At 37.7% G+C, this 26,600-nt stretch overlaps 1 protein-coding gene across 4 annotated transcripts in view; it reads right to left on the bottom strand.

Annotated features, from left to right (window-relative positions):
* Window positions 1–374: 374 nt before the first annotated feature.
* The window catches only part of LOC131426185 (uncharacterized), a 135,371-nt gene continuing 109,145 nt past the window's right edge, over window positions 375–26,600 (bottom strand). For 2 of the 4 annotated variants that reach the window (XM_058588716.1, XM_058588717.1), the window contains 5 exons: window positions 16,231–16,588; window positions 7,043–7,313; window positions 2,439–2,693; window positions 2,015–2,220; window positions 376–1,940 (listed from right to left, as the gene is read on the bottom strand). In XM_058588716.1, the coding sequence (XP_058444699.1) occupies window positions 1,496–1,940; window positions 2,015–2,220; window positions 2,439–2,693; window positions 7,043–7,313; window positions 16,231–16,588 (1,535 nt within the window). In that variant the 3' untranslated portion in view covers window positions 376–1,495. Of the gene's footprint in view, window positions 1,941–2,014; window positions 2,221–2,438; window positions 2,694–7,042; window positions 7,314–16,230; window positions 16,589–26,600 lie in introns of all 4 variants that reach the window. The other 2 variants (XM_058588714.1, XM_058588715.1) reach the window with 2 other exon arrangements.

Below are 26,600 nucleotides of genomic sequence, written 5' to 3'. Positions count from 1 at the left end.
ATTTAAACATAAATTACTGATTGAATGGAGAAAGAATAATGTTGTTTAGTACAACTCGAGATGTTCACGATTAAGTTTTACCCATTCTTCCACAGGACGAATTTTGAAGACACATCTTCTTCTTCTTCACTTCTGGTGGCGTCACCTCACTTGAGATGACGCCGATTGATGGCACAGCGATTTAGCTATATTGCCAGTTAGCTTTCGTTTATAGTCCAATGGACTTTCTTTTCACTGGACTACAAGTGAAACCCTCGCTATGTGACAACGTGGAGTCACCGAAGTACGGATGAAAATCCTTTCTTTCTCGCGAAATACTCGAATTTTCACCGCACTAACACGATACGACGTGTTCACTCGTTGAGGGTTTCACCGGAAGTGGAAGACACATCAAAATTGTTTAAATTCGCCTCGAAATACCTGCACGCGAGTGGAGAGCGGAGTGAAATGTTCGTCACAACAATGAAATTTACAAAATTGGCGGGTTCCAACAATCAGCTGTTGTGGGTATTGTTTTTATTTTGGGAAGGATTTGACTTCATGCCACTATATTGAAAGCTACTTAGCCACTATATTGAAAGTACTTAGCTTCGCATTGGTTTAGGTCAAATGACATCAGAAAAGCACTACAGAAACATTTGATTTTCCATAAACATTTATTTTTATAACTATTCAACGATTATGAAAGTTTCTTATGTAGTTAGAAATGGAATGCTGGGGAGTTTTTTTTTCTCTCTTCTTCTTTTATCGTTACATACTTCTTCTATACGATGGATAATTGGCGTAGCATATGGTCTAGCATGTGTTGATGTAATGTCGTACGGGGTCGTAGGATACTTACTATTATTTTCTAATTTGCAGTGTATAAATTGATAATGGAGAATTAAGTAGTGTGTACTTTTTTTGTGTTATAATTTTAGAGCTCGATAAAACAAGTTTATGGTGGGTACAAAAGTAACGCAGATGATGACGACAATACATACATTGTATATTGGCAGATGTTTTTTTTTCTTTTTTTTTTGTTAAGTAGATAGATCTAAATTTGTTGCTTCGTTAGAAACTCATAACAATAATCACAATATAGTTTCGTTCACTATCCAACGTAACCATTTTCTAAGTGTCACAATTATTAACGAGTTTTTATTGTTTTCACCGTATCTTCAAAGGCGAAAGTTGATTTTCCCATGTTATTTAATAGTAATCTTACAGTAGTATTGTTTTTCTACATTAGTATTGCAACGAAATCTTTGATTTATGTTTACAATTTTCTTCCCGTTTTTTTTCTTCTCTAACATATGCCAGTGGCGCTGATTTGCACGCCAGCTTTTTTTTATAATTATAGACACTTTCGCAATTAAATAATGTCATCATGTGATAAAATTAAATGTTGTTCGCGACGTGTACACTGAATAAGCTAAAATATGTTGTGTATTTATAATGGATCTATGAACTTTTATACAATAAACTACTATCCTAGGCACAGGCAACCATGGATTTAACCAATCAAGCTGAGGCGGCTGTTGGTTTTCCGTAGGTGGGCTCGCCACGGGATGATTTGTTCGCTGTCATCGTCGTCATCGTTACCGTTCGGATGCGAGCTACTGTGATGGTGGTAATCGCTTTTGCTGTTAATATTTTCCATTGAGCTGCGGGTGCTCTGAACATTGCTTCCGTTTCCGTTGATGTTGGTGTTGCTGCTATTGTTGCTATGGTGACTGTTTCCGTTGGTATGGTGCACTCCGTTGCTGTTACCGTTGCTAACACCGTTGCCGTTACTGGTCTGACTGTTTTCCTTGTTGAAGCGCGAACTAACCGAGTCCTCGTGCTGCGACGTGTAGCTGCTAATGTTGTCGATCGACATCGCCCGTTGGGACATGCGCGAACGCCAGGTATCCGTGCGCCGTTGGCTATCCTCCACTCGTGGCGTATAGATGGAGGATCTAAAAATGTGAGGGTAAAAGGATTAGGGTTAAGAATTAATTAGGTCGGTTGCTATCACTATTGTGACACGTACTTGAGCTTATTTTCGGCTTCCTCTTTCCTAGCCATTAGATCACGCTTCCACTTGGGTATCGCCGAAAGCCGTCGGTCTTCCGCCTCCCGGGCCAGCCGGTCCTCGAACTCTTTTTTGGCCTTTTCGGCCGCTTTCTTCGCCAGCATTTGACGTTTCCAGTCCGGAATGATGTTTCCAGCGTGGTCACGTTCCGGTACCTGTAATAACTTATCAGTTGAATGATAAGTACGAAACGTAGCGCACAGTAGAAGTGATGCGCCATGCGTGAAAGAAAGAGAAAGAAATGCATAGCAAATGGTGAATGAAAGCGATCTCGTGCATGCTGTGATGTCGTTTGTCATTTGGCACATTGGCTGTGCTGTGTGTGTGTGCCTGTGTGTATGTGTGTGTGAATGTGTTCCTGGGATGGCGTTCTTCTGCTTACCTGATCCACGTAATTGGCGGCCGTGAATTGTCGTGCCACTTCTGAGTACACTTCCGTTGCTTGCTTATCCTCCAGCTTGGCCCGTTCGACCTTCATCTTCTTAACACCGGCGATATCCTTCGACATCTTCAACTCGGCGATCAGATCGGTTTTCTGCGAGAGGAACTGTTCGTTGGTCGAGGAAAGACACTGCATGCTCATACTGCGGGTTGGCGCCGAGAAGGTCTTCGATAGCATCTTGTCGGTCCGACGGAGCTGTGGCGATGGATTTGGGTTGTATTATTATAAATGTTGTTTAATTTCAGCCTATTTACAAATTTAATGTTCGAAAATTTAACAACTCGTACGAATGATATTCGAGTTCATACCCAACTCGAACGGAATGCAGAAAGGAAATTGCACATTCGATCGGAATATTACGAATCGATCGACGTACAGAATAGGGGTGAATATCACGAATGCGTACTTGCATTCATCTCAATTTTAATTCCAATGAATCAAAACATGTATATTTAGCATGTACGGCGCCATATCGAAGCGTTGGTTTCCAACATCAGTAGGCCAAGAATTTTCATCTCTCGTTGCTAATAAAGAGAGTATCAATGCCAACGTCTCTCGTTTCCCTACGACAAGATGAAACCAACCAAAATAGCATTTGTACAGACATTTATTCGATTTTCAATTCTCATTCATTCTTCCATATAATGAAAATCTTGAGTGCTGCCAATTAATTGAACTTGGAATTCAGTGGTATTTTTAAGTAGTTAAACAAACCGCGTAATTTCGGAAATCCGCTAAAAACCGCGTAACTTCAGAAACCGCAAAACCAAAGAATTTTTTTTATTCCAGATATCTTAGAAATGCATGAAACGTCGAGATCTGATATAAGTTTAAAAAATATTTGAGCTGACTCAAAACAGAAATTCGGGCTCTAATTTTCTAAGTGTCAGAGAGTTGACTTATAACGAAAAAACAAATCTCGACGTTTCATACATTTCTAAGAGAGCACAAGAAAACTGGATAGTTTCGGAAATCCGCGTAAAAATCTCGCATAACTCCCGGAAATCCGCGCCAAAATGCGGCGTATAAAAACAGCATAAAAACATATAAATAGTCAAAATAAAATATATATATAAACAGTCAAAAATCACATTAAACAGTTCCGATGCGAGTGTTTCATGTTTTTTAATGAAATTTTAATTGAATGAAAGCTCTCTACTTTGTTAGAGTAGCAAGCAAAAATAGTTTGTGTTCGGAATAACAGCGGACATTTAGATTTTGCAGAAAAGTCCGCAAACCTGACATCCTTATTGTTTGCTACTCATGGGTCTATCTAATTACTTTTCTGATATGCTACAGATTACAGAAAAAATATGCAATGCTTTGCTTCCAGATGACCTGAATATTGCCAAGAATATGCCTATTAATTGATTTAGAATGAAGAATCTTTCAGCGATAAACCTCCATTCATAGCCTAGACAGTGATGGTCCAGCACACGAACCAGTTCTCATACAGCCCGTGTGCTGTGTGTTTTCAAAAACACGCACACGCTCCTGTGCCGTGTTGCTACTAGATCGAGAGTCGTATGTTTCGTAGAACCAGCTCGCGATTCAATTGGTGTGCTTGCTCATCTGCATTCTGATGAGCTGGAATGAGGGACTAGCTCGAGAGCTGACTCATGTGCTGGCTCATGTGCAGACTTAAGTGTCCGTTCTTTTTTTTTATTCGAAAATATGATATAATTTTTAAGCACACAGTGTCCGCTTGTCTTGTTTCTTGTCAGTAGGTGGACTACACAAATAGCACACGCTCATGAGTCTGTTTTGAAAAGCACAGCACACGAGCTTAATAGGCACACACAGCAGTTATAGAGCAGCTCGTGTGCTGAGCTCAGACATCACTGCCTAGATGTAGAATTTTTACCTAGATTTGTGGAATTCCACCTTAATATTAAATTAAAATATGAGATTCTGCTAACTAGCTCTGAAAATTCGTCGTGATCATCGGCATCATTATTTTGTGTTGTTACGCCGGAGCTTTTCTACACTGTTTCCTGTATAATTTTGATGACCTGTGGCAGAGCTCACAAAAATATTCAAAATTTTTCCCACCCATGAAAATAATAGAGTTCTTAGTAAAAACTATCCCGAATAGCAGATTTCCAACTATATAAGTTATCGTTTTGATGAGCGAAAAAAAAATGTCTCGTCATTCATTTCTGTGAGCAAAGAAAAAGACAAAAAAAAAGGCCACGCCACTTCCAAACGGTCTGTGATCGATTTCAGAAATCTGTGAAAATATGTGCCATTTTAATAATGTGTGCAACATATCGAGAATCTGTGAAATACAGATTAATCTGTGATCTTGGCATCTCTGTTCTTGTACAATTCTGATTCGCGAAATCAGAGTTGCCAGGATATTTTTTCAAAAATCTGTCAAAACTCCAAAACGGATTTGTCTGGGTCTACTATAAACAAGAAACTTATGACCGGGCTTCATTTTGAGTGAACTAAAAAAAAGGTCTTACCTTCTATCCTATAAAGATCAAAACCGTAAAAATCTGGTTAGTATTAGTTTGAGTGTCTGGTGAAGCGAGAAAAATCTGAGATTTGCCAGATAAATCTGGGATTCGCCAGATAAATTTTGGATTTGTCAGATAAATCTGGCAATCTGGCAACGCTGCGCGAAACTAAAAATTGGTCAAAAAACTGACACTGATAATTCACCGTCCAAAATAACTGATCGAAGCGCCATCTGTATATCATTGCCAGCGTTATTGAAGCCTAAAGAAATTATGGTCGTTGGACCAAGATAGTTTGAATTTAAAGATGAGTTAATCTAATTTTTGGATTCTTGCAAGAGTGTAGTTGTAGTGAACAAGGAATGTGCGGAAATTTGCAAGTGATCTTTTCCAGTTGTGAAGTGACATCTCGCGACCGCCATGTTTTGTTTACAGAATAGAAAACAGGTTACTGCTGAGATCGTTCCTTAAGGGGCGAGTAGGGTCTAACACATTTGAAAAATCATTTATTTTTAATTTATATTTTCATATAGTAAAAACATTTCAAGAATATTCTGTGAAATTTTCAAGCCTTTCGAAACAAAACTCAGCAAGTTATGGACCTTCAATCTTTGCTTATCTCATACTGCGAAGAAGTAAGAGCTCGGTGCACCGGCCCAAGATTTCTGCTTAGATTGACTTAAAAACTTGACAAAACATTCTTGAAATGTTTCATTATAACAAATTGTATAAGTAAAAATATGATTTTTGAAAATGTTAGACACTACGGGCTCCCTTGAGTAACAAATTGTTTCCATTGATTTTATAGACGAAAAACTTTAGGCGCGTTTTTCTCGAAAGCAGGTTTTGAAAGTCCGTGTCCATCGTCATTCAAAAATTACTGTACCAATTTTTTTAAAAAATTTTGCACACACTTTCTACACTTGTTACTTTGGGGTGGTTTAACAGTTACAAAAATGGTGGATTTTTTCGTGAAAAATTGTAGTTTTCAATTTGAACAACCACCAAAAAATCAAACAGAAACGTTGGGGTCTAGAAAAACTTCTATTCTAACTATGCTGCTTTGATTTGTTGACTTCTGTTTAGTCTGCACCTCTTCACCGTTCACCAAAATTTTGTCACGAAAAAATTACAAAATGTTGTTCGAATGAAGCTTTGTATTATGCAAAATGTTTGAGCTTATTTTGTTGAACGATAGTTCTAAGAAAAAATCGCAAAAATGGTGATTTTTTTCATCAATTATACCGAAAAGTATTCGTTTCATACATCCTATATTAGTATGAAGCACATAAATTTTTATACAGGATTCGATGAAATTTCAAAGCATTCTCAGTAGCCGGCTACCCAGAGCAATACACAAATGATATTATTCGGAAATTTACTAACAAACAACCCCTCCCTGTGGTGCATGTGGTAATGAAGAGCGGCGGTCAATGCAATTCACACAATGTGAAACTACGTGCTATTCCCGAGTACGTGGTTTTAGAAAAACATTTCACAAGCTCAATTGTTTCTGATCAACAACGGAGTAGCAACACACGGGCGGTCTCTAACGCTAATCTAACATTTATAAAATTCTAGAATACTATTGCTGATAATTTGATACTGATAAAAAATGTAGGTATCATGAGGTAACAATGACTTATGTTGCCTCTTAGCTATAGTAGAACAGATTTAGTTTGTATGAATGGATCTGTAAAACAGAACTGGTCTAGTCTAGTTTGTCGTAATTAGTAATGAGTATCCTTAAACGTAACACCACATGAATTATGACGATCTAACTAAGGGAATTTGGAGAGAGAGAAGTCTCGCCGGGTCACGAAAAACTTGGAGTAGAATTCCTTACCCTGATCCAAAATGTTTAATATTCTGACTTCGCAAAAAGGATTCGATAGTTGCAACAGAAAAAATCAAATTCAATTTTTAAACTAGAAAATCTCATCACTAGAAAGCCCCAAAATGATCATCATCATCACGGTTCGAACTCGACGAACTAGTTCACCCACGCGGCCATGCTAATTAATTTATCTTTCACTCTTGAAACCATGACGGAAAGTAGCGATTGCGCTTGGCACCACCTACCTGCACACTGTTCAGATCTTGGATCGAAATCGCGGACAGCGGCTGCTGCTGCTTTCGTATCGTCGAGTCCTGGGGCGGGGGCGGAGGTGGAATGCTGCCGTTGCTTTTTATCGTTCCGGTCTGACTGGCGTCGCCTCGATTGGGGCCACCGGTGGGGAACAGATTCACCATAGGCGGCGCAGGCGGGGGTGGCGGGGGTTTTGGCGGTTCCGGTCCCGACTGTACCGTGATGGTTGCGTTTAATGGCATATAGTCTTCGGTGTCGGATGATCTGGACGGTGCCGATGGGATCAGGATCGTTCGGATGCCCGGAGTCCGGAAAATAAAATAAAAGAAGAAAAAAAACGAGCGGGGGAGAAGAAAGCATAATTAGCGAAACCATTGGAAATGCATTTATGGCTAGTTGGTTTGGGAAATAAGGTGAGCGCAAAACCGAAAGAGAAGGATAAAAATACACATATAAATAGTAACAATTTAACACGGTCTAAATCGCAGCGTTGGTGTGCCTTTCGAGAAAAAAAGGCTGGCTGGCTGGCTGGCGTGCTCTCGGAAAGTGCGTGATCGTGATCGCATGCGCATGAGTATGGAAAATGGATCGCTCAAACCGGCGTGATACTTTTCTCGAGACTACCGGAGCCCATACGGAGGATTTATGGCGAATCATTTCCATATATGCTATCCCGTCGAATGAACGCCTTGATTCGTACACTGCAAATTGTTTTTATAGTACCTTTAAATCGATTGGAATTAAGGTTGCAGTTTTGAAACAGAGTAGAAGTTACTCCGTTTTTTAAATCAGTATTACTCACCTCTTGACATTTGAACTAAAAAAGCAGTAGCAGTGAGTACGAATTGCTCGCTTGAGAGTAAAATTGATCGAGCGATAACTGAACAGTGACACTAGCGAATATACATAATAACGTCAAATACTCCACATGTACTGGAGTGTCCTCAAAACACTTACCGAATACATTTGAAAATATATTCAAATGGTATTAAAAACTATAAAGCAGCATCTAAAATCATCACTTCAATTAGTTTGTCAATGTTTTGACATTTATGGTGAAAAATGCCAGAGGAGTGGAAACCGACTACTAGATTTGAAATTCACTGCATTGACAGCTGTTGAAGTTCCTATGCACGAAGTTAAAAAGCAAGTGTTAAATCAATACTGTGTTTAAATTTTAACTGTTCAAAAACTTAAAAACCAACCCAGCTGACATTTTGACTGGTACTCAAAGTGCAAAGTATTTCGCGTAGATCTGCGAAGCGGTGTTGTTCAAACTCACGATATCAAGATCTTACGTTCCGCAATGGAAACATCTCTCCTGTCTGTTGTTGTTGTTTTTGTTATTTTTTTTTTTCTACTTTCGCATCGACAGTGGAAAAAGCGATGGAAAATTGCAATCACACACAGCTTCGGCAGCTGTTCCGGTTCGTTAGATCCTCTCAACACATCGGCTCTTGTTTGCCGGCATACGGCATATGAATGAGGTTATGCGGCGGCGGCGGCGGCTAGGCCAACTAAGCCAGGTTTTCCAACCAATTGGATAACGATTTTTCGTTCGTAATTCGTCGGTGGTGAATGATCGAGTTTGCTGAAGCATCAACCAACCAACACCGACGGTTTACATTTGTCGGCATTAGTGGCCAGTGTCGCACAAATCGCGTGCGAAATTGATTCATCGTCACAAAACGATTGCTCAATCGGCTGGGTCTTTCTACGGAAGTTACGAAAACGCCGGTGAGCGAACGTAAGCTTGTTTGCCGATTTTTTCTTGTGGCTTTTTCAAAACACATATGAAATGTCAAATTATTTCTGGTTTCTAGCAAGTTCTACTTATTACAAATACAAATCCAGACAAGTGTTAGTCTGAACAAATGACATACGATCTTTTAAAATAAGAAAGTTGAGGCTATTTATTACAGTAAGAATGATTATGCGGTAGAAATGCGCATCATATTACTAGGCTGGAATCGTGACAATTTCCTAAAATGGTATAATCGACGACACGACCAGGCTCTCCGAAGAAAAATCAGCATTAAAACTGTTCGCTAACGATTCACCGCCAGTTACCACAAATCTAGCGACCCCTTGTAAATGATAAAAATAATCTTCTCGAGCAACACTGTTTAAGTTGCTATGGACTAGTTACCAAGGAACCCCAAAACAAATAAACATGTTTTGAAAGCGGTGGATTAGTTCTTTTAGTGTTAAACTTTGTTCAAAGTAAGCAGAAATGCATTTAAATGAACTCGATTTTCGGAATTTAATCGAAACTATGGATGAAACAAACGAACGAGGACAATAATCAGCTTCCAGCGATTCGTTCGTACACTTCACCTGCTAGCTTTTCTGGGCAGTAGGATTCGGTGTAATATGCCGGTGTCAAAATTGTTTTGTGTCGGTTGATTACGCAGCAGTGGAAACAGTAATTCACCTTGTTGGCCACTATTCGAGGATTACTAGTGGAATTCCACAAAGAAATCATTTTACCGTACGTTATGCAGGTACCGCAGAGCACTAGTCTCGCTCAGCTCGTTGTCGGTCATTTCCATGTCTTCCTTCTCACACAACGGTTTCAAGTCAAGACCTGAATTTTGAACTTGGCTTTATAAAAGACATAACTCATACTCCTCAATTTTTACATTCCGCTCGAGTTATGTAAATCCATTAAAATGTTCCGTAATATAAAAAGCGATCTGAAATTTATTTTGTTTACATTCATCTTACCTTCGATATGCAGTAACCAAGGTTATGGTGACTGTTATTTAAAATCAATAAATATATCAACTTGTGCTGCCAGTTTAAAAAAAATACACTAGCGTTTTCGATTTGACATTTCCAGTTACTGAGGGGTAGTTAAATTTACGATACAGTTTTGATAGACGAGTGGCAGGTCGTGTCGTCGGTATAATGATCAAAATTGGTCTATATAGGACAAATTTTGCACTATCCTGGTTTCAAAATTCGATAGCGTACTGTTTGATTTTGACCTCTGTTATTCCAAATCGCGAAAATGCGAACTACTCGAACATGTAATGAGAGTGTTCTGAGAAGGTTTTTTTTTTGACAACCAGAAAGACTGTCGTCTGAGGAGAATTCTGTCTACCGTGTACCAATGGGATACAGCTTTCTATACCCCATGCTATGTTATTATAAGAAAGAAATGAGTCAAATATATTGGGATGAAAACAAATCTAATTTTGAAGAGGTGCGATTGGTTGTGGTTAAGTATTTTTTTTATGAAATCAAACTATTCTCCTTGAGACGGTATTGACAATCTAACGCAAATCTAACTGAACCTGGTGAGTTATCTAAGTGACATTATTTGAACGAGTATGATGACGATGGTAGATTTCTACTAGCTACTATTAATATATCAAGTAAATTATTCGGCAGTATTCTAGAATCTTTTTCAAAATTTGTTGATTGAAAATGAAAATTGATTGAATTTCATCAAAGACATCATATTATAAAGATATCCAGCTATCACATTTTACTAACAAATCGTAAGCGATATACTTTTGGCCGAGCTTGGAGAGTCCGCATTGAATCTCGTACATACAAATAGGTGAGAGAAATGTCAAAATGTGCGTGCTAAAATTCCGTGGGACGGCGTAGCTGAACTGAAATCTGATTTCTTTCTATTAGGCTGACGGGGTCTGGTTTCAACATAAGACAGATATAAGGTAAAGCTCATGGAGGTATTGCTGCTGAACTGTCAAGGATGAACGCTTGTTCATTTTTGACATCACGATAAAAAATATCTAATTTGGTTTAACAAGATGACATCACAAATAAACTCGAGAGGAATAAAATTTATAATTGAAGATAAACATTAGAATTTGTCCCAAGTCCTAATGACAGTTTCTAACACTTCACAAAGAATAATGACTAGACCCTTCAATTTTCGATCTGCACTGTAGAGTTCATTGGCAATTACTGTTTTCCGCAGTACATATATACAAATAAGACCAGTATATGAAAACCAGTGATGCCACGTACGCAGATTTTTTTCTGAATTTACAGATTTCTGATTATCGTTGAAGATATTGAACATTTGACATTGAGTTTTGCTCGCAAAAAGTGATTTCAATGAAGCACTTCGATTGCACAAACTTGTTAAAACCGGGTTGAAAATTTAACCTGGCATCCCTGACATTAACGGCATGTGGCGATGGTATTAATATTATGTCGTTTTCGCTTGATGCCAAACCTAACCCAGTTTCCACCCTAACTGCTGTCAAACCATTTGTTTGAAGCTAGGTTCGAACCTAGTTTTAACGTTGTTGAACTGAAAATCGAGTCAGTTTCGAACCTGGTTGTTATATCAGGTTTGCTCAAACCCCCGTTGCTAAGTGCGAAATCAACACAGTTTCGTGAAAAGTGTTTGTTTGATGAAACTACCCTGGATCAGTTTCAGTTTTCTCAAGCGAAAAAGACAATAGTGTACGAGAAAAAAGTTCCTGTTAACATTTTGGCACTATATTTTTAAAATTCATAACATTCGCAAAAATTTAACTCCTATTTGCTGAACGTTTCAAAGAAAGGTTAAGCTTACATTAATAGTGAGTTAAATTGAATTTAAGGTATCTTCTCCCCACATTATCGAAATGACGGAACCCACATTATCGAAATGCCGGAATGCGCAATGAATTCTTACTCGACTGCATGATTTTTCAGTGCTCGATCGGTTCAGTGCTAGAATTTTCGCCTGAATTGGCTGCTCGATCAACCCGATTGACAGTGACATTATAAATGTCATTGAATATTCGCTCATTTTATGAATGTGTTAGTGTAAAATTTAGGCGACCTAAGGGCTGAGGCCAGTAGGTCGCGTATAACCACGTGGCTCGCTCTGCGTATTACATTTCCCTCAATGCAGATGTGCAAAATAACTCTCGATGAGGCCGACTGGCCAAGAAAGTTTTGATATTCTCGGTTACAAGTTTGACTACATCACATAAAATCCAATAAAGCTACCGCTTGTTTGGCAGCCTTGCTGAGCCGATTTTATTTCTCTCCCATGTTTCGTTACGTTACTAGCAGAAGAAAATGGTGCCGCCATAGAAATGGACTTACCTTCACAACAATAACATTCACTTAATTTTTATCGCGACAACATATATGGTTTTATGCACTAATCGCATCTAAATTAAATTATCTAGACATTGTCAGGATAGATTTTTGATCCATGCTTTTGAGGGCGAGATATGCAATGAACAAGTGGAAAGACGGCGATTTCAGTTAAGCAATTCTTCCTTCAGAAAAAAGACTTTCTCGACCGCTAATGTCAACGAATCATTCTGAAATTTTCACCGGATACTAATTTTCTAAGAGATTGTCAGTTGGGTTTTTTCTTTATATTCGTCATTGTTTTCGAGAAAATCAGATTTGAAGTGTGAAAATAGCCCTCTAAAACGCCCTAAAAAACACTGGCCTCAGCCAGGGATGCCAGGTTTACAGATTAATCTGTGTTTCACAGATTTTCAATTTTCTGCACAGATTTTAAAAATGACACAGATTTCTGAAAATGATCACAGATTTTCACAGATTGTGGAATAAATCACAGATTTTCACAGATTTTTGAAATCGAGCACAGTTTAATACCAAAAAGTGCAGAGCGGTTGAGGAAAAAGGTTTTTTGCTCACCAAATTGATTTCGATCTGCTATTATGGTACGGGGAAACGGGCACAGATTTTCACAGACAGGTTTTTGACTTGATCACAGATTTTTGAAAAAATGACCTGGCATCCCTGGCCTCAGCCCATTTCACTACACTCCAGCTAGAGGAATGGACTATGCTGCCTAAGGTAGGCCGTTTTATTAATTTCCAGCGAATTTCAACAGTTTATGTTGGAATTCTAAGAAGAACTGGTTATTTACTAGTTCTGTATATCCGAAAAACATGAAGATTTAAATTTGTATATTCAGTTATGTAATGGTTTCATTTAAAACTAAACTGAAAATCAGCACGAAAACGTGCAAAATCGGGAAAGAAAAAGAGCAAGAAGAAGACAAATTGACAATTCAGTCCGCATCTTCTCACTCAATTCCGACAGATTTCCGAATCAACCGGTTGTAGGCGAAATTCATTTGAAATCGGTTGTTGCACTGGAGTTGGAATTTATTCGGAATTCATTTTGATTTCCACAAGGAATTCCGAATGAAAATTTGTTCGCTGATTCAAAGCTGATAATGTGGGTCGATACGATGTTTATTGCGTTAAGATAGTAAAATGTTGCATATATTACAAGCTTTAACCTGCTTGTGTGGAATTCTGGCAGAAGCCTGGCTGCATTCCGGCTACTGTGAAAATTGCGTCATTCTCTCGCCGTACGTGTCTTGCTTATTTCGCTCTTTCTTCTTATTTTTTTTGTTCGACTTCATTTGATATTCGACATCCCTTCATGTACAAATAAAACACGAATCATGAGACGAGGTAAATGAGATTGAAATATGGGTATGTTTGTTGAGCGAGATAGCAATGTTATTGGCAATAACACTTTCCATAATAAGTATATATCAAGGGCAATAACTTAATGCCCTTCATATGTACTATTCATTGAAAAAAATAAAACTAAAGCGCAAACAATGAAGAACCGAAACAATACGGTCTTGTCAGTCTTGTACGGCAAGAATCCGGTAGAAACAAACCCGTTAATAACCGCTAGGCGAAAGAGTAAACGGTTGTTACTTTGTTGCCAGACTCTTGCCGGAATTCTGGCAGAATGCCGGCTAAAATGGCTGGTAGACATAGCCAGCCGTTTGGACGGAATTCTACCCGCCGCGTACAAGTGGGCATAATCAGCAAAACGAGCTGTGACCCGTTCTGACCCGTATAGAATAGGATGCTACTGTCATATTATTCATTACTCAATTAAGGATGGTTTATTACATGATGTTACACGCTTGCTTCTTGATTTCTTATTTTTTGTTTAAAACATAACATTGGCTACAGATTTTGTATCTTCTTCTGAATAAAATTTACATTCCATTTGTCTTTCGTCTATTGAATTCTGATGATGGAATGTACGTGTATTTTTAATAGTCAGTGCGTTTTCGAATAGAATTTTCTAACAGAAGTTGAGTTTGGAACTGGGTTAGTTTTGGCTTCAAACGAAATCTTATGTCGATAAGATCGAGTTTTCCATGGGACGGGTATGGCGAGATGTGTAAGTCGACTCCTTTCACACAGCCCACCTGGGTTCGATTCCCACGCACATTGGGTCGGAATTTTTTTCTGGCTCAAAAAAGCGAATGACCTTTTTGAAGTTTAAAAGATCGAGATTTTTCCAGAATCGAGACTTTTAGACTAAATTATGTTTTAAAGCCTTTATTGTGAGGAAAGGAAAAAAAAGGCAGTGTTCATATCATTCTTCATGCGGTAGCTGCAAAATAAGTTAACTGTTTTGCAAGAATAAATGAATAAAACTAAGATAAACAGAATTCCATTCCTTATTCGAAGGAAAGTCAAACTAACGGTTCTACAGAGGACACAAAACTAGCAATATATGTATATTAAATGCAACGAAATTTTAACAGATTTGGGTTGTATTTATATTGCAAAAATAACATGAAAATTTTTTGACTTTTGAATTGAGAAATTTATGATTTTCAGTATCAAACAAAAATTCATTTTAATAATCATATACTGTGCTCATCAAAATGGTATGAACGTAGCTTAACATATTGTTGACAAGAAGCCCATCACAAAAAAAGCGTTGGCTTTAGGAGCCACCATTCACAGCAGGGAGTCATGGTCATTCCAAAGGAACAAACGACCTGTGGAATCCAATATAAGAAATGAATTTTACGAAATTGCCAACATTTCGAAAGACATTTTTTGAGTTGGTGGTAACATTACGGATGAAAAGTCGTCACTCGTTTTACAGTCACTGTAATACAAGCAATCGTTTAACAAAACAGCCTTGTTTTCATCACGATATATTAAACACTTATCGTTTTATCAAATGAATTTCGATTGTTAATCAATTTGAAGTCGTATGCAAATCATTGACGTTCTAGCTCGGAAACAGAAAACTCGATTTAAAATTACTATCGAAACGTCAACTTTTAACTGAATTAAACAAAAAAAAACATTCGATAAATGGTTCGACAGACTAACTTGACTGATTACACAGTAACTTGGATTTGTAAACACTTTTTTTTCTGAAATCTCATGTGCCCCCATTTCAGTGCTTCAAGTCAACAGAAAAAAACACGAGCTTCAGCTGTATCTGGCGCGGCACCGTGGTACTCGGAATGAAAGTGTTTTGTTTTTTTCCTCTCGGTTTTTTTGTGAGTGCTTGTTTGGAGAAGTTATACAACCGATATTGGATGAACGATACTTTAGTCGATCTACCATTTTGATCGATAACTTACGCAGTACAAAAACGTTTCGATTGAGGATCGTTTGGGTTAAAAACAAAATATGCACGTACCCTAGGAAAATTCAAATCCTGTATGAACAGATGAATTTGATTGGCAGATAACAGCCGGCACTCGAAAGCCTACTACATGATCGGGTTGCTATGTTTGGCTGAATAACTTTCCTACGCTTCTACAATTTTCTCGGTAGCCTCAGTCAGCAATCGTTGCCTCGGTAGCGACCATCAACAAGCCAGCTGGCGCTAATTTCACTACATTGTTGAGGGGAAAATTTCCCCGAAAACATGGAACGTGGCAACAGAGTACACATACACACTGACGCACAGACACACACACATACACATTCACCGACTAAAATCTTCCAGTAAAACCGTCCGTACTGGGGCAGGTAGGTGGAAAACGCGCACCCCGAATCGGTCACAATTTTTGATCGCAATCACCACGCGAGAGCTTCGCATTTTAACTTCATTTTATTGCAGTCAGTTTTCGCTGGCAACCGGTGAGTAGAAAAAAGTTTCGGCGAATTCACCGGAAGAAAGTATGTAAAGTGTTTTCACACATGCCAACTCCTGGTGGTCACACGGTCATGAGTCATGAGTCATGAGACGGCCTAATGTGATCGGTAGTAGAACGTTTTAAAATTTTCACTACAAAATGCAATCAGAGCACATCGCAAACAAGCGATAATTTCACTTGAACCCGGGATCCCGGGAACACGGATTACGCACACCAGACCGCAGGATATAGAAACACCGAAAGATGGGACACAGTGCCCTCGGAAACACTACGTACCTCTGGGAGCCAGCATTAGACTTTTTGTCGCTGATGCTCTTGAGGTACTCGGACGGTTTGATCAGGTGGTTCGAGTTGTCGGCGGATCCGTTCGGGAAGGCCGGCGGAACGAATGGCAGCACTAGTTGTTTGTTCACCAGATTCGGACCGTGACTGGATGTCGACAGAGCGGAGTTCGAGCGCGACTGGTAGAGCTGTTGATGGCCGTAGTACTGATCGTCGACTGCCTTGGTCGAGCTGGTGGTCGGACTGAGGAGAGTGCTGCCGTTTCCGTTACCATTGCTATTGCTGCTGTTGCTGTTACTGTTGCTGATGATGCTGCCGCCGGTGCCCGCGATGAGTTTGGCTTTCTTGTTCGCTGTTGCGAGTAGACGGACGGGAAGAAAAGAAGAAAAAAAACGGAGTTAGTCTGGTTACAATCGACGATAATGATAGTAGTAACGATCCACACTGTGGGGCTGTCAAGAAGTTAACAAGAAGAAGAACCAAAGAGAGAAATGAGTGAAAAAGGTGTTTTAGATTGCACAAAACTTTTTTTTTCTTCGTATCACAGCATCGGACAATCATCTGGCGGCGTGGCGGAAGTTTGTTGTCTTCAGGTTTCGTACCACAGATAGTGAGCGATCGTTTTGCTGATACCCTCCTCGTAACTTGTTGGTGATTATTTGGCATTCCGTGCATTCGCGACAGATTTCGCTTTCAGTTGTTGCGTAATGTAAGCAATGGGAAATTGTTGTTCGATAACAGGAAATTATCGTCCTTTCCCAAGGCGGGTGTTTTCATTTGCAGAGATTATCCAATGTTTGCTTTGATTTCTAAACTGCTTCTGTGACAAATGCTGTTATAAAATTTGTGCTTTCTATCTGCATCTATTGCTTAATAATCGTTCTAATCTAATTGTTTTAATAACTATCCAACAGTTTTATTATTAGAATTGACGTTGTATTATAACTATGTGTTCATTACCTTGCGCTTCCCAAACTTTCTACACTATGTGTGCTTTCTGTAAACTTTTCTCTCTGTTATTTTATATGCCCAACCATTACACATGTATTCAAGCTACAAATTTACCAACAATAACATAACGCCATTCACCGGTCACTAGAAAACCCTGTGACATCAAATCTTGAACACTGTGTGGTTTTAATCATAGCCTACTCTTATTTAGTGCAAACTAGATTTACAAGATGACATCACAGATGAACTCGTAATGAATGAAGTTCATGTTTGACATGTACCGATGATTTGTTTACATTTCCAATAACACGTTTAGCAAATTAGAATGAACACGTAAACAAACCACCGTTAACTGCTAAATGATGTTCATTCAGTCAATTTTGTGAGGTTATGCCATGTTCGTGCAAAACCTAATAGATTTCGAATCAACTTTAGATGCATCGAGTTTCGTTATGACGATGACGATTGGTGAATTGCACTCTGATTCCATCAGAGTTTTCTGCTCATTAGAGAAATTGCATACGATTACCAGCATCAATGGGCGCTACCATCTCCATCGCGTACGGAGAGCCTGCTTTACGGGAAGACGATCACTAATCAGCATCTTTTCTGCGGGTTTCATGGAGTTGGTCATTAGGACGACTGACTAGACTAGTACTCATTTTAGGCAAACGTTACATTTTTTTTTGTTTCCACAATAGAGGTTTTGACCTTAAGGCCATACGCCTTTTCGAATCAGAAAAACTTTCTTACCCTATGTGCGGGGTCGGGAATCGAACCCAGGCGGGCTGCGTGAAAGGTATCGACTTATCCAACACGCTACAACCGTCCCCGAAAAACAAATTTATTTTCCGCATGGCTTGCGATTTTTTATCCATTTTAAAAAAATGTTTTCTGCTGTTAACTTCACGATAGATCTTGCTGACTTTAACTGTATTAGTTTGAAGACAAAAAGGGTGGAAAAGAAAAACAGTACAGAGAAAATAAACAGAAAGCAAATTAGGCGATACCGAACACGAGTAATGAGAACAGGAGAGAAGAAAATATGAACATGAACGAAAAGAATAGGAGTACGAAGAACATGAATGGATCAGTTGAAAAAACCTGAGTAAAATGAGCATGAGTAAAAATAAACATCAGTAAAATGAATATGAGCGAAAAGAGAGAACTCGAGTCAATTCTAAACAGAACTCGAGTAAATAACACACAAGTAAATATAATATGGATAAAAAACAAGCGGGAAAAGATGATGAGTGAAGGGATCAGTAAAGAAAAGAATAAATTGAAATGAAAATTTATAAAGTGCATTAATAAAGATAACATGAGTGGAAAGCAAAAAAAAAAAAAGACGAGAAAGAGAACATGATTCTCTTTATTTAATAATATAACTTTAAAGACACACTGCTTAAGCTCTAAGATACTGAAGGCAAGAACATGATAAAAAAGTGTATGATTAAAGAGAGCAGATGAGCAAAAAGAGCACGAATAATTAGAATAATTAGACATGACTCAAAAGAACACAAGTAAAAAATATATGAGTGGAACGAACATGAATGGAAACAACATGAGTAAAAGGATCATAAGTGAAAATAGCATGAGCGAAAATAAATGTGAATAAAATAAGTAAAAAGAACATGAGTTGAAGAAACATGAATAGAAAGAACATGAGTAAAAACCCTGAATGGAATGAGCATAAGGAAAAAACAGGAGAAAAATAACATGAATAAAACGAACACGAGTGAAAATAACATGAGTAAAACGAACATGAGTAAAAAGAACACAAGTAAAAAGAACATGAGAAAAAGTAACATAAGTAAAAGGAGCATGATTAAAAAGAACATGATTAAAAACAGCATGAGTTAAAAGAACATGAGTAAAAAGAACACGAGTAAAACGAATATGAGAAAAACGAACACGAGTAAAGAGAACAAAGTAAAAAGAACATAAGCAAAAATAATATAAGTAAAAATAGCTTGAATAAATAGAACAGTAGTAAGAAGATAAGAGCTAAAAAACATAAGTAAAATGAACATGATTTAAAAGAGCATGAGTAAAAAATGAGTAAAATGAACATAAGTAAAAACAACACCTTGACTTAACATGAAGAAAACGAACAGGATTTAAAATAACATGAGTAGAATGCACATAAGAAAATTAACAAGCGAAGAAACATTACTAAAAAGAATACGAGTAAAAGTAGTAGTAAAAAAGTTTGAATATATCGAACATAAGTGAAAAAAGCATAATTCAAAATAATATCAATATAAAGAACAACAGCAAAAACGAATGAATAAAAACCACGAATAAAACGAACATGAGCAGAAAAAAGCAGCTTTAATAAACAATAAATAATAAAAACATGGGTGGAAAGAATACAATTTGAAAGAACACGAATAAAAAGAGCATGAGAAAAATCATGAACATTGAAAAGAACTTGGGTAAAAAGAATTTGGGTGAACAAACTTGAGTAAACAAACATGCGTAAAAAAACTTGAGTGTAAATAATGTGTGTAAAAAGACCTTGAATGAATAAAGCATAAATAAAAAAAAAACACAATTGGAAAAAACACAAGTAAAAAGAGCATGAGAAAAAAGAACATGAACTTAACAGAAAAAAAAATTGAGTAAAATCAATTTCAGTAAAAAAATTGTGTAAAAAGAACTTGCGTAAAGAAAACTTGAGTAAAAATAACTTGTGAACAAATGACAGAAGTAAAAATAACATGAGTAGAAAGAGCTTGAATAAATAGAACAGTAGTAAGAAGACAAGAGTTAAAAAAACATAAGTGAAAAGAACATGCATTAAAAGAGCATGAGTAAAAATAAACATGAGTAAAATGAACATGGGCAAAATAAAACATTTAACTTATGTTCTTTTTTGTGACTAGAAATAACATGAATAAGAAGAACATAAGAGAGAAGATAAATAAAAAGAACCAAATTAAAAACAACTTGAGTAGAATTAACTTGAGAAATAACAACAGAAAAACAGATGAGAACATGAGTAAAATTTATGAAGTAAAATAACATAAGTAAAAAGAACATGAGTGAAAGAAACATTAATAAATAGAATGAGTAAAAATAATCTGAATGAAATAAACATAAGAAAAATAACAGTAAAACACGAACACTATAGATAAGGACATGAATAGAACGAAAGTAAAAACAACACAAATATGAGAACATGAATGAAAAACATGAGCTAAAAAAGAACAATACTATATAAGTACAATGAACAATAGCAAAAAGAATTTGTAAACAAACATGAGTAAAGAAAACCATGAGCAAAGAGAACATAATTTAAAGAAACACGAGTAAAAAACGCTTTGATAAATAGAACATGAAAGGAAAGAACACAATTTGAAAAACCATGAGTAAAAAGAGCATGAGAAAAAAACACATGAACTTGTCAAGCACTTTAGTAAAAAAAACATGCGTGAAAAGAACTTGAGTAAAAAATACAAACAACATTAGAAAAAATAACATGAGTAAACTGAACTTGAGAAAAAAGTACATGAGTACATAATTTGAATGAACATGAGTAAAAAACATAAAAAAGTACATAATTTGAATGAACATGAGTAAAAAACACGACTGAAAAGAACATTAGTAAAAAATATTTGTAAAGAGAACATAAGTAAACAGAACTTGAGTAAAAAAAATTGAGTAGAACGAATTTGAGTAAAAAGAACTTGAATGAAAAGAATGTTTGTATAAATAACTTAAATAGAACAAACTTAAGTTAAATTGTATTCTAAAACTTCTATCGGTTTTCGTTAAAAATGAGAAATCATACTTCTACTACGCCAAAACTCTTATGAACGTGTCCAAAACGCTGTGCGCTGACGAAACGTAAAAACTAACAAACTAGGTTATGTGCTCTATGTAAAAAAACAGACTAACCTCGAAATAAACACAAAAATTACTTACAAATCTTATAAACTTAAAGCAGATTTGTTACAGATAATAAATAAAGCTAGTGGTCTGAAGCTGTTCTACATTGTTATGGATTGTGAAATAGCTTGTATAAGAATTGATGAAACCACAACTGTCTTGTTTGGTGCTGAGAAAACATCACATCTCACAATCAAACATAACCATTAAAACGAAACCTTCTTCTCATTAGATAAAATATTACTTCCATCATCATAATTAAACCGAACAAAACACTGACTTTTTACGCGATCTCGTTTACTTACGTAAGACCAACGAAAACAATGTTTTCAACTAGGAACACAATTTAATTAGTAGAGATAGCTCTCTTTTCATCGCGGTATCAAATATTTTCCACAACAAACACCTAAACCGCCATCGATCACACACTTGTACTAGTGCCGTAAGCATCGTTTGCACCAACCTCAACCAAGCGGATCAAAGCAGGCCAGAGCTGCACCACTAGTTTCTGTGGTTACAAGGCCTCGTCCTACTTACGAAAAAAAAGTCGGAATTCAGAACGAAGTAACTGATTCTTTCATTCAATCAATAAAAAACTAAAATACGAAGAAATTTCAACTCCGAGCTGTCCGGTTCATCTCTCACTTCCGATACCGAACCCAATTTGCATCTTGGCACAATACCCTCTCTGTCCGTTTCATCCCCCCCCCTTCGATTAGCTGCACGTGGAGAGAGATTTGTATGCTTTTCATACTTCGAATAATTGTACTTCACTTCACGGCACACCTGCCGAGGAAGTTCGTGTCGGTACATAATATCGCCTCGGCCAAACGCGAAATTTATAGTTTGCTTTTCACCGCTTGGATTTGAATTTTGGGAAGAAGAAGGTAGAAATTATTCCACGCCACAGAATAGTAATTAATTAACAACAATAAAGCAGACAGATAAATAAAATCCGAAGTTGGAGCCGTTTCGAGCCTGCAATTTCCCGGTAAGAGTAACGCCCCTTCTTCGGACCTAGCCTATAAATTGTGAAAATTTTTTTCATCACTTTTTCTATTAAGTTTATTACAGTGCGATTCGATCTCTTCTTCAGAGCAGTGGCACCGGGGGAAGGACGGGAAGGAGGCTCGCTGATTGCTGCTGGCACTCTCGATTCCGGACTGAATTTCACCACACGAGCGCTTGAAAAGGTTGTTTACGATATCATCAGGGCGTACGATCCTGCCATTCGTCCATGCCCTAGATGCTGTTACGCGTGTCTTATTAAGAGTCCGAAGAAGTCCCAGTTTTGGAGTAAGCAGTGGAAAGGTCATGACATTCAAGTCATTAACACAAAGGCGCCTACCTTACGGGTTTGTTCGAACTATAACTGTACAATTAATCGATATAATCGCTTCAATGTTAAAAAGAAGGTTGTAATATTGCTGTAACGTTTGCATAAAAAACCTGTTTTAATCCACCTAGTGGTGTAATGATGCCTTTCTCATGTACATATAATATTGTGGTATTCTTTTCAAAAAAATTCTCTTCGAGTTTTGAAAGAAACCAAGAGATTGTTTATGCATAACATACAGAATAAAACAGTGCTTTGATTGCGTAAGCCATCCGTAAGAAAACGAAATGGGTTCACTATTATATGCACATTCCGGAATCCGGAACCGGATACCGGAAACCAGGATAGCCGGAAACAGTTTGTTTAGTTGCCTACTGATAACCAGTTTAGAGATTTTTGAGACCAGTTTAGAAATTTTTTTACGTTTTTTGTTTCGCCGGTTCAAGTGACGGTGTACAATATTGAACACACTTTACCCTATAATTCCGGAACCGGAAGTCGGATCCGGATGAAATTCAGGAATTCCGTATGGGACCACGAGACCTTTCATTTGAATCCTAGTTTGTCAAAATCGGTTCAGCCATATCCGAGAAAACCTAGTGAGATTGTTTGACACATACACACACATACATACACACACACACAGACATTGCTCAGCTCGATGAACTGAGTCGAATGGTATATGACACTTGGCCCTCCGGGCCAATTTTCACTGGTCGGTTTTTCAAGTGATTGCATAACCTTTCTATATGAGAAAGGCAAAAATGGACAAAATTCACCCGCACCGACAAAACTACCCATGCAGTATCAATCATAGTAACCCATGAGTCAGCAGACTAATACCGTTTTCGTTTTTGAACCTACACGCGGGCGACTCTGACGGCGAGTAAAAGGAACACGTGGTACGCGCTCTAAACGACAACTCATACAAAAAAAAACCCCGCATGGATATTGTGGTTCGACCCGAGAAAATTTTCAGAGCGAAACTACGCGATTGGAGTCCGATCTAGAGCGACCCCACGTTGCTAAAACAAACATCTCAAAAGTTGTTTGGGTGACTCTGGGTCAGCTCTCGAGCTGTTCTGATCAATAAACGAAAATGTTATAAATTTGACAGCTCTATCAGTCGAACTCTACCTGTTATGACAAAAACAGTCAAGCAACTCCGTGGTCGTGAACGGGGAAATTCATAATACGAAGTGACTGTCGGAGTTACGTCGTTCAACAAGATATACCACAAAGGCAAAGACGATATTTTGGCCGGATCTGGCGTCGGCCCACTACTCGAAGCGATCGTTGGAGCGACTGAATATCGATGTGGTACCCAAGTCGGTGAAACCGTCCAACGTCCTTTCGCTGCGTCAAATTGAAAATGGGCCAACCTGAATCGTTGAATCTACTCCAACAATTTTGTCGCGTAAACTGAGAAGGAATTGATGAGTAAAACGAAGCAAGAACTCAAAAACATGCCAACCCTCAAATTATTTTATTTATTTTCAAGCAGCGACAAGCCTCCTGGAGATAATCTCTTTCTCCAAAAGGCATAAAACGTCCTCATCTTTTCTATCAACAGATTAGAATATCCAAATGGTACAATATAAGACTTCGATTGAACTAAATTACATTACAAATTAATTATATAGTATTAGCTTGTAAAATTGTCTTAGCTCTACAACTAGATAGATAAGGAATCACAGAACAATCGCTTCATTGCTTTGCTGGATAGATCAAAATCAAAATTATCAGAGCAACTATTAAATAAACGAAACATACTAGAAAAAAAACTCATTATAGCCGTAGTTAGTGCTAGTAGCGGGAATTCAAATTTGATAATGAGATGACACAATAAAGAGCTTTCAAGCAGTGTAACACATGGATCAATAAGTCCCGAGACTAACAATGGAAACAACATTTTTTTTGCAAAATTTTTTTTTATTCATCAACATATTCACCTTTTAGGGTGATACAATGGTTCCAACGTTTTTCCAATTTTTCAATACCATGTTTATAAAAAAATTTATCTTTCGCTTCAAAATAAGCTTCAGTTTCAGCGATGACCTACTCATTTGAGCCAAATCTTTTTCCCTGGAGCATTTTTTTAAGATCAGCAAAGAGCCAGTAGTCACTGGGGGCTAAATCTGGCGAGTATGGGGTGTGGGGAAGCAGATCAAAGCCCAGTTCGTTCAATTTCGCCATTGTTTTCATCGACTTGTTTTTGTTCCATCGAAAGCAATCGCGGCACCCACTTGGAAAAAAACCTTTTTCATGCTCAATTTTTCATGAAGGATAATAAATACACTTCCATATCATATCTGTGTCATCTCAGCAATCTCACGGAGCTTCACTTTACGATCTTTCATTAGAATTTCGGTCACTTCACTCACATTTTCCGGTGTAACGGCTTCCACAGGTCTACCTGAGCGTTCCGCGTCATTTGTGTCGGTACGACCACGTTTAAACTCGGCGAACCACCGACAAATCGTTGCTTTTGATGGACAAAAGTCCGGATAACATTTTTCAATCCATTGTTTCGCTTGCACGGTGTTTTATCAAAACACGAAACTCGGTTTTTTCCATTTTTTAAACAAAGTACAAAACGACTTTACTCCAACCTCGATAACTCAGCTGTTTCGGGTCGGATTGACTTAAAATTTTGACCCGTTTCAAGCAAAGGTTAGTACTCTAGAAAGACGTGGTTACTGGTTTACTACGAGCGCCATATCTGCTTTAGTCTCGGGACTTATTTATCCATGTGTTATGTTACGAAAACTTTTAGCAATTCAAAAGATGAAACCTAAGAGTTTGGAAGTCTTCGAAATTACATAATCGACGTGATTCTTGAAATCAAGTTTGCTGTATAAAATAGCTCCTAAGTCTTTCACAAACGGGTCACGTTCAAGAACGTTTTGCGAGAGGTTGTAGTCATATATAATTGTTAAGTGCATTCAAGAGATGGTTATAACGGAACATTTAGAGGCATTCAGTACCATTCGGTTGACATCACACCATTTTGCCAAAGCATTGCAGAAAGCAGGCGTCATCTTTACCATTTATCAGATGATATAGTTAGAAATCATTAGCGAATGATAGTTTGAAACGATTTACGGTGAAGTTGAGTTCGTTGAGATAGAGTAAAAATATAAACGGTCCTAAATGATTTCCTTGAGGCACTCCAGAACTAACAGCAAATGGTGTTGTTATCATGTTTCCTATTTTCACAGACATCTCATGACCAGTTAGATATGACTGCATCCATTCCGTTAAAGCCAAGCCTGTCAAGTTTGACTAGACTAACAAGATCTTTTTTTTGTCACTAACTTTTTCGTTCCCTCGTTTCTCGTCTCTTCACCATCTCGATGGCAACTAATTAGATCTCTGCAGTTTTCAGACATTTTGTTTCCATACCCCCTTTTTAACAAGTTTCTATGAGAGGGCGCCACTAGAATTGAATCCATACCATTTTCAGTTAGTACCAACCGATCGATCAAAAACAACAACGAATTGATGATTCTGAGCAGTATTTGGAGCTGTTATATCGAAATAAAACCGATTTTTTTCGTCAATATATAACAATGGACGAAACATGGCTCCATCACTTCACTCCGGAGTCCAATCGACAGTCAGCTGAGTGGACTGCACGCGATGAACCGAACCCAAAGCGTGGAAAGACTCAACAATCGGCCGGTAAGGCTATGGCGTCTGTATTTTGGGATTCGCATGGTATAATTTTCATCGACTACCTTGAAAAGGGAAAAACCATCAACAGTGACTATTATATAGCATTATTAGAGCTTTTGAAGGACGAAATTTCAAAAAACGGCCTCATTTGAAGAAGAAAAAAGTTTTGTTTCATCAAAACAATGCACCGTGTCACAAGTCGATGAAAACCATGCTGAAATTGAACGAATTGGGCTTCGAATTGCTCCCTCATCCACCGTATTCTCCAGATTTGGCCCCCAGTGACTTTTCCTTGTTCTCAGACCTCAAGAGAATGCTCGCTGGTAAATAATTTAGAAGCAATGAAGAGGTAATCGCTGAAACTGAGGCCTATTTTGAGGAAAAGGACAAATCGTACTACAAAAATGGTATCGAAAAGTTGGAAGATCGCTATAATCGCTGTATCGCCTCTGATGGCAATGTATGTTGAATAATAAAAACGAATTTTGGCAAAAAAATGTGTGTT

The sequence above is a fragment of the Malaya genurostris genome, chromosome 1 (assembly GCF_030247185.1).
Source record: "Malaya genurostris strain Urasoe2022 chromosome 1, Malgen_1.1, whole genome shotgun sequence".
In the NCBI taxonomy this organism is placed as follows: Eukaryota; Metazoa; Arthropoda; class Insecta; order Diptera; family Culicidae; genus Malaya; species Malaya genurostris.
The sequence above is the reverse complement of the archived record's forward strand: the minus strand, read 5'-3'. Positions and strand labels throughout refer to the sequence as shown.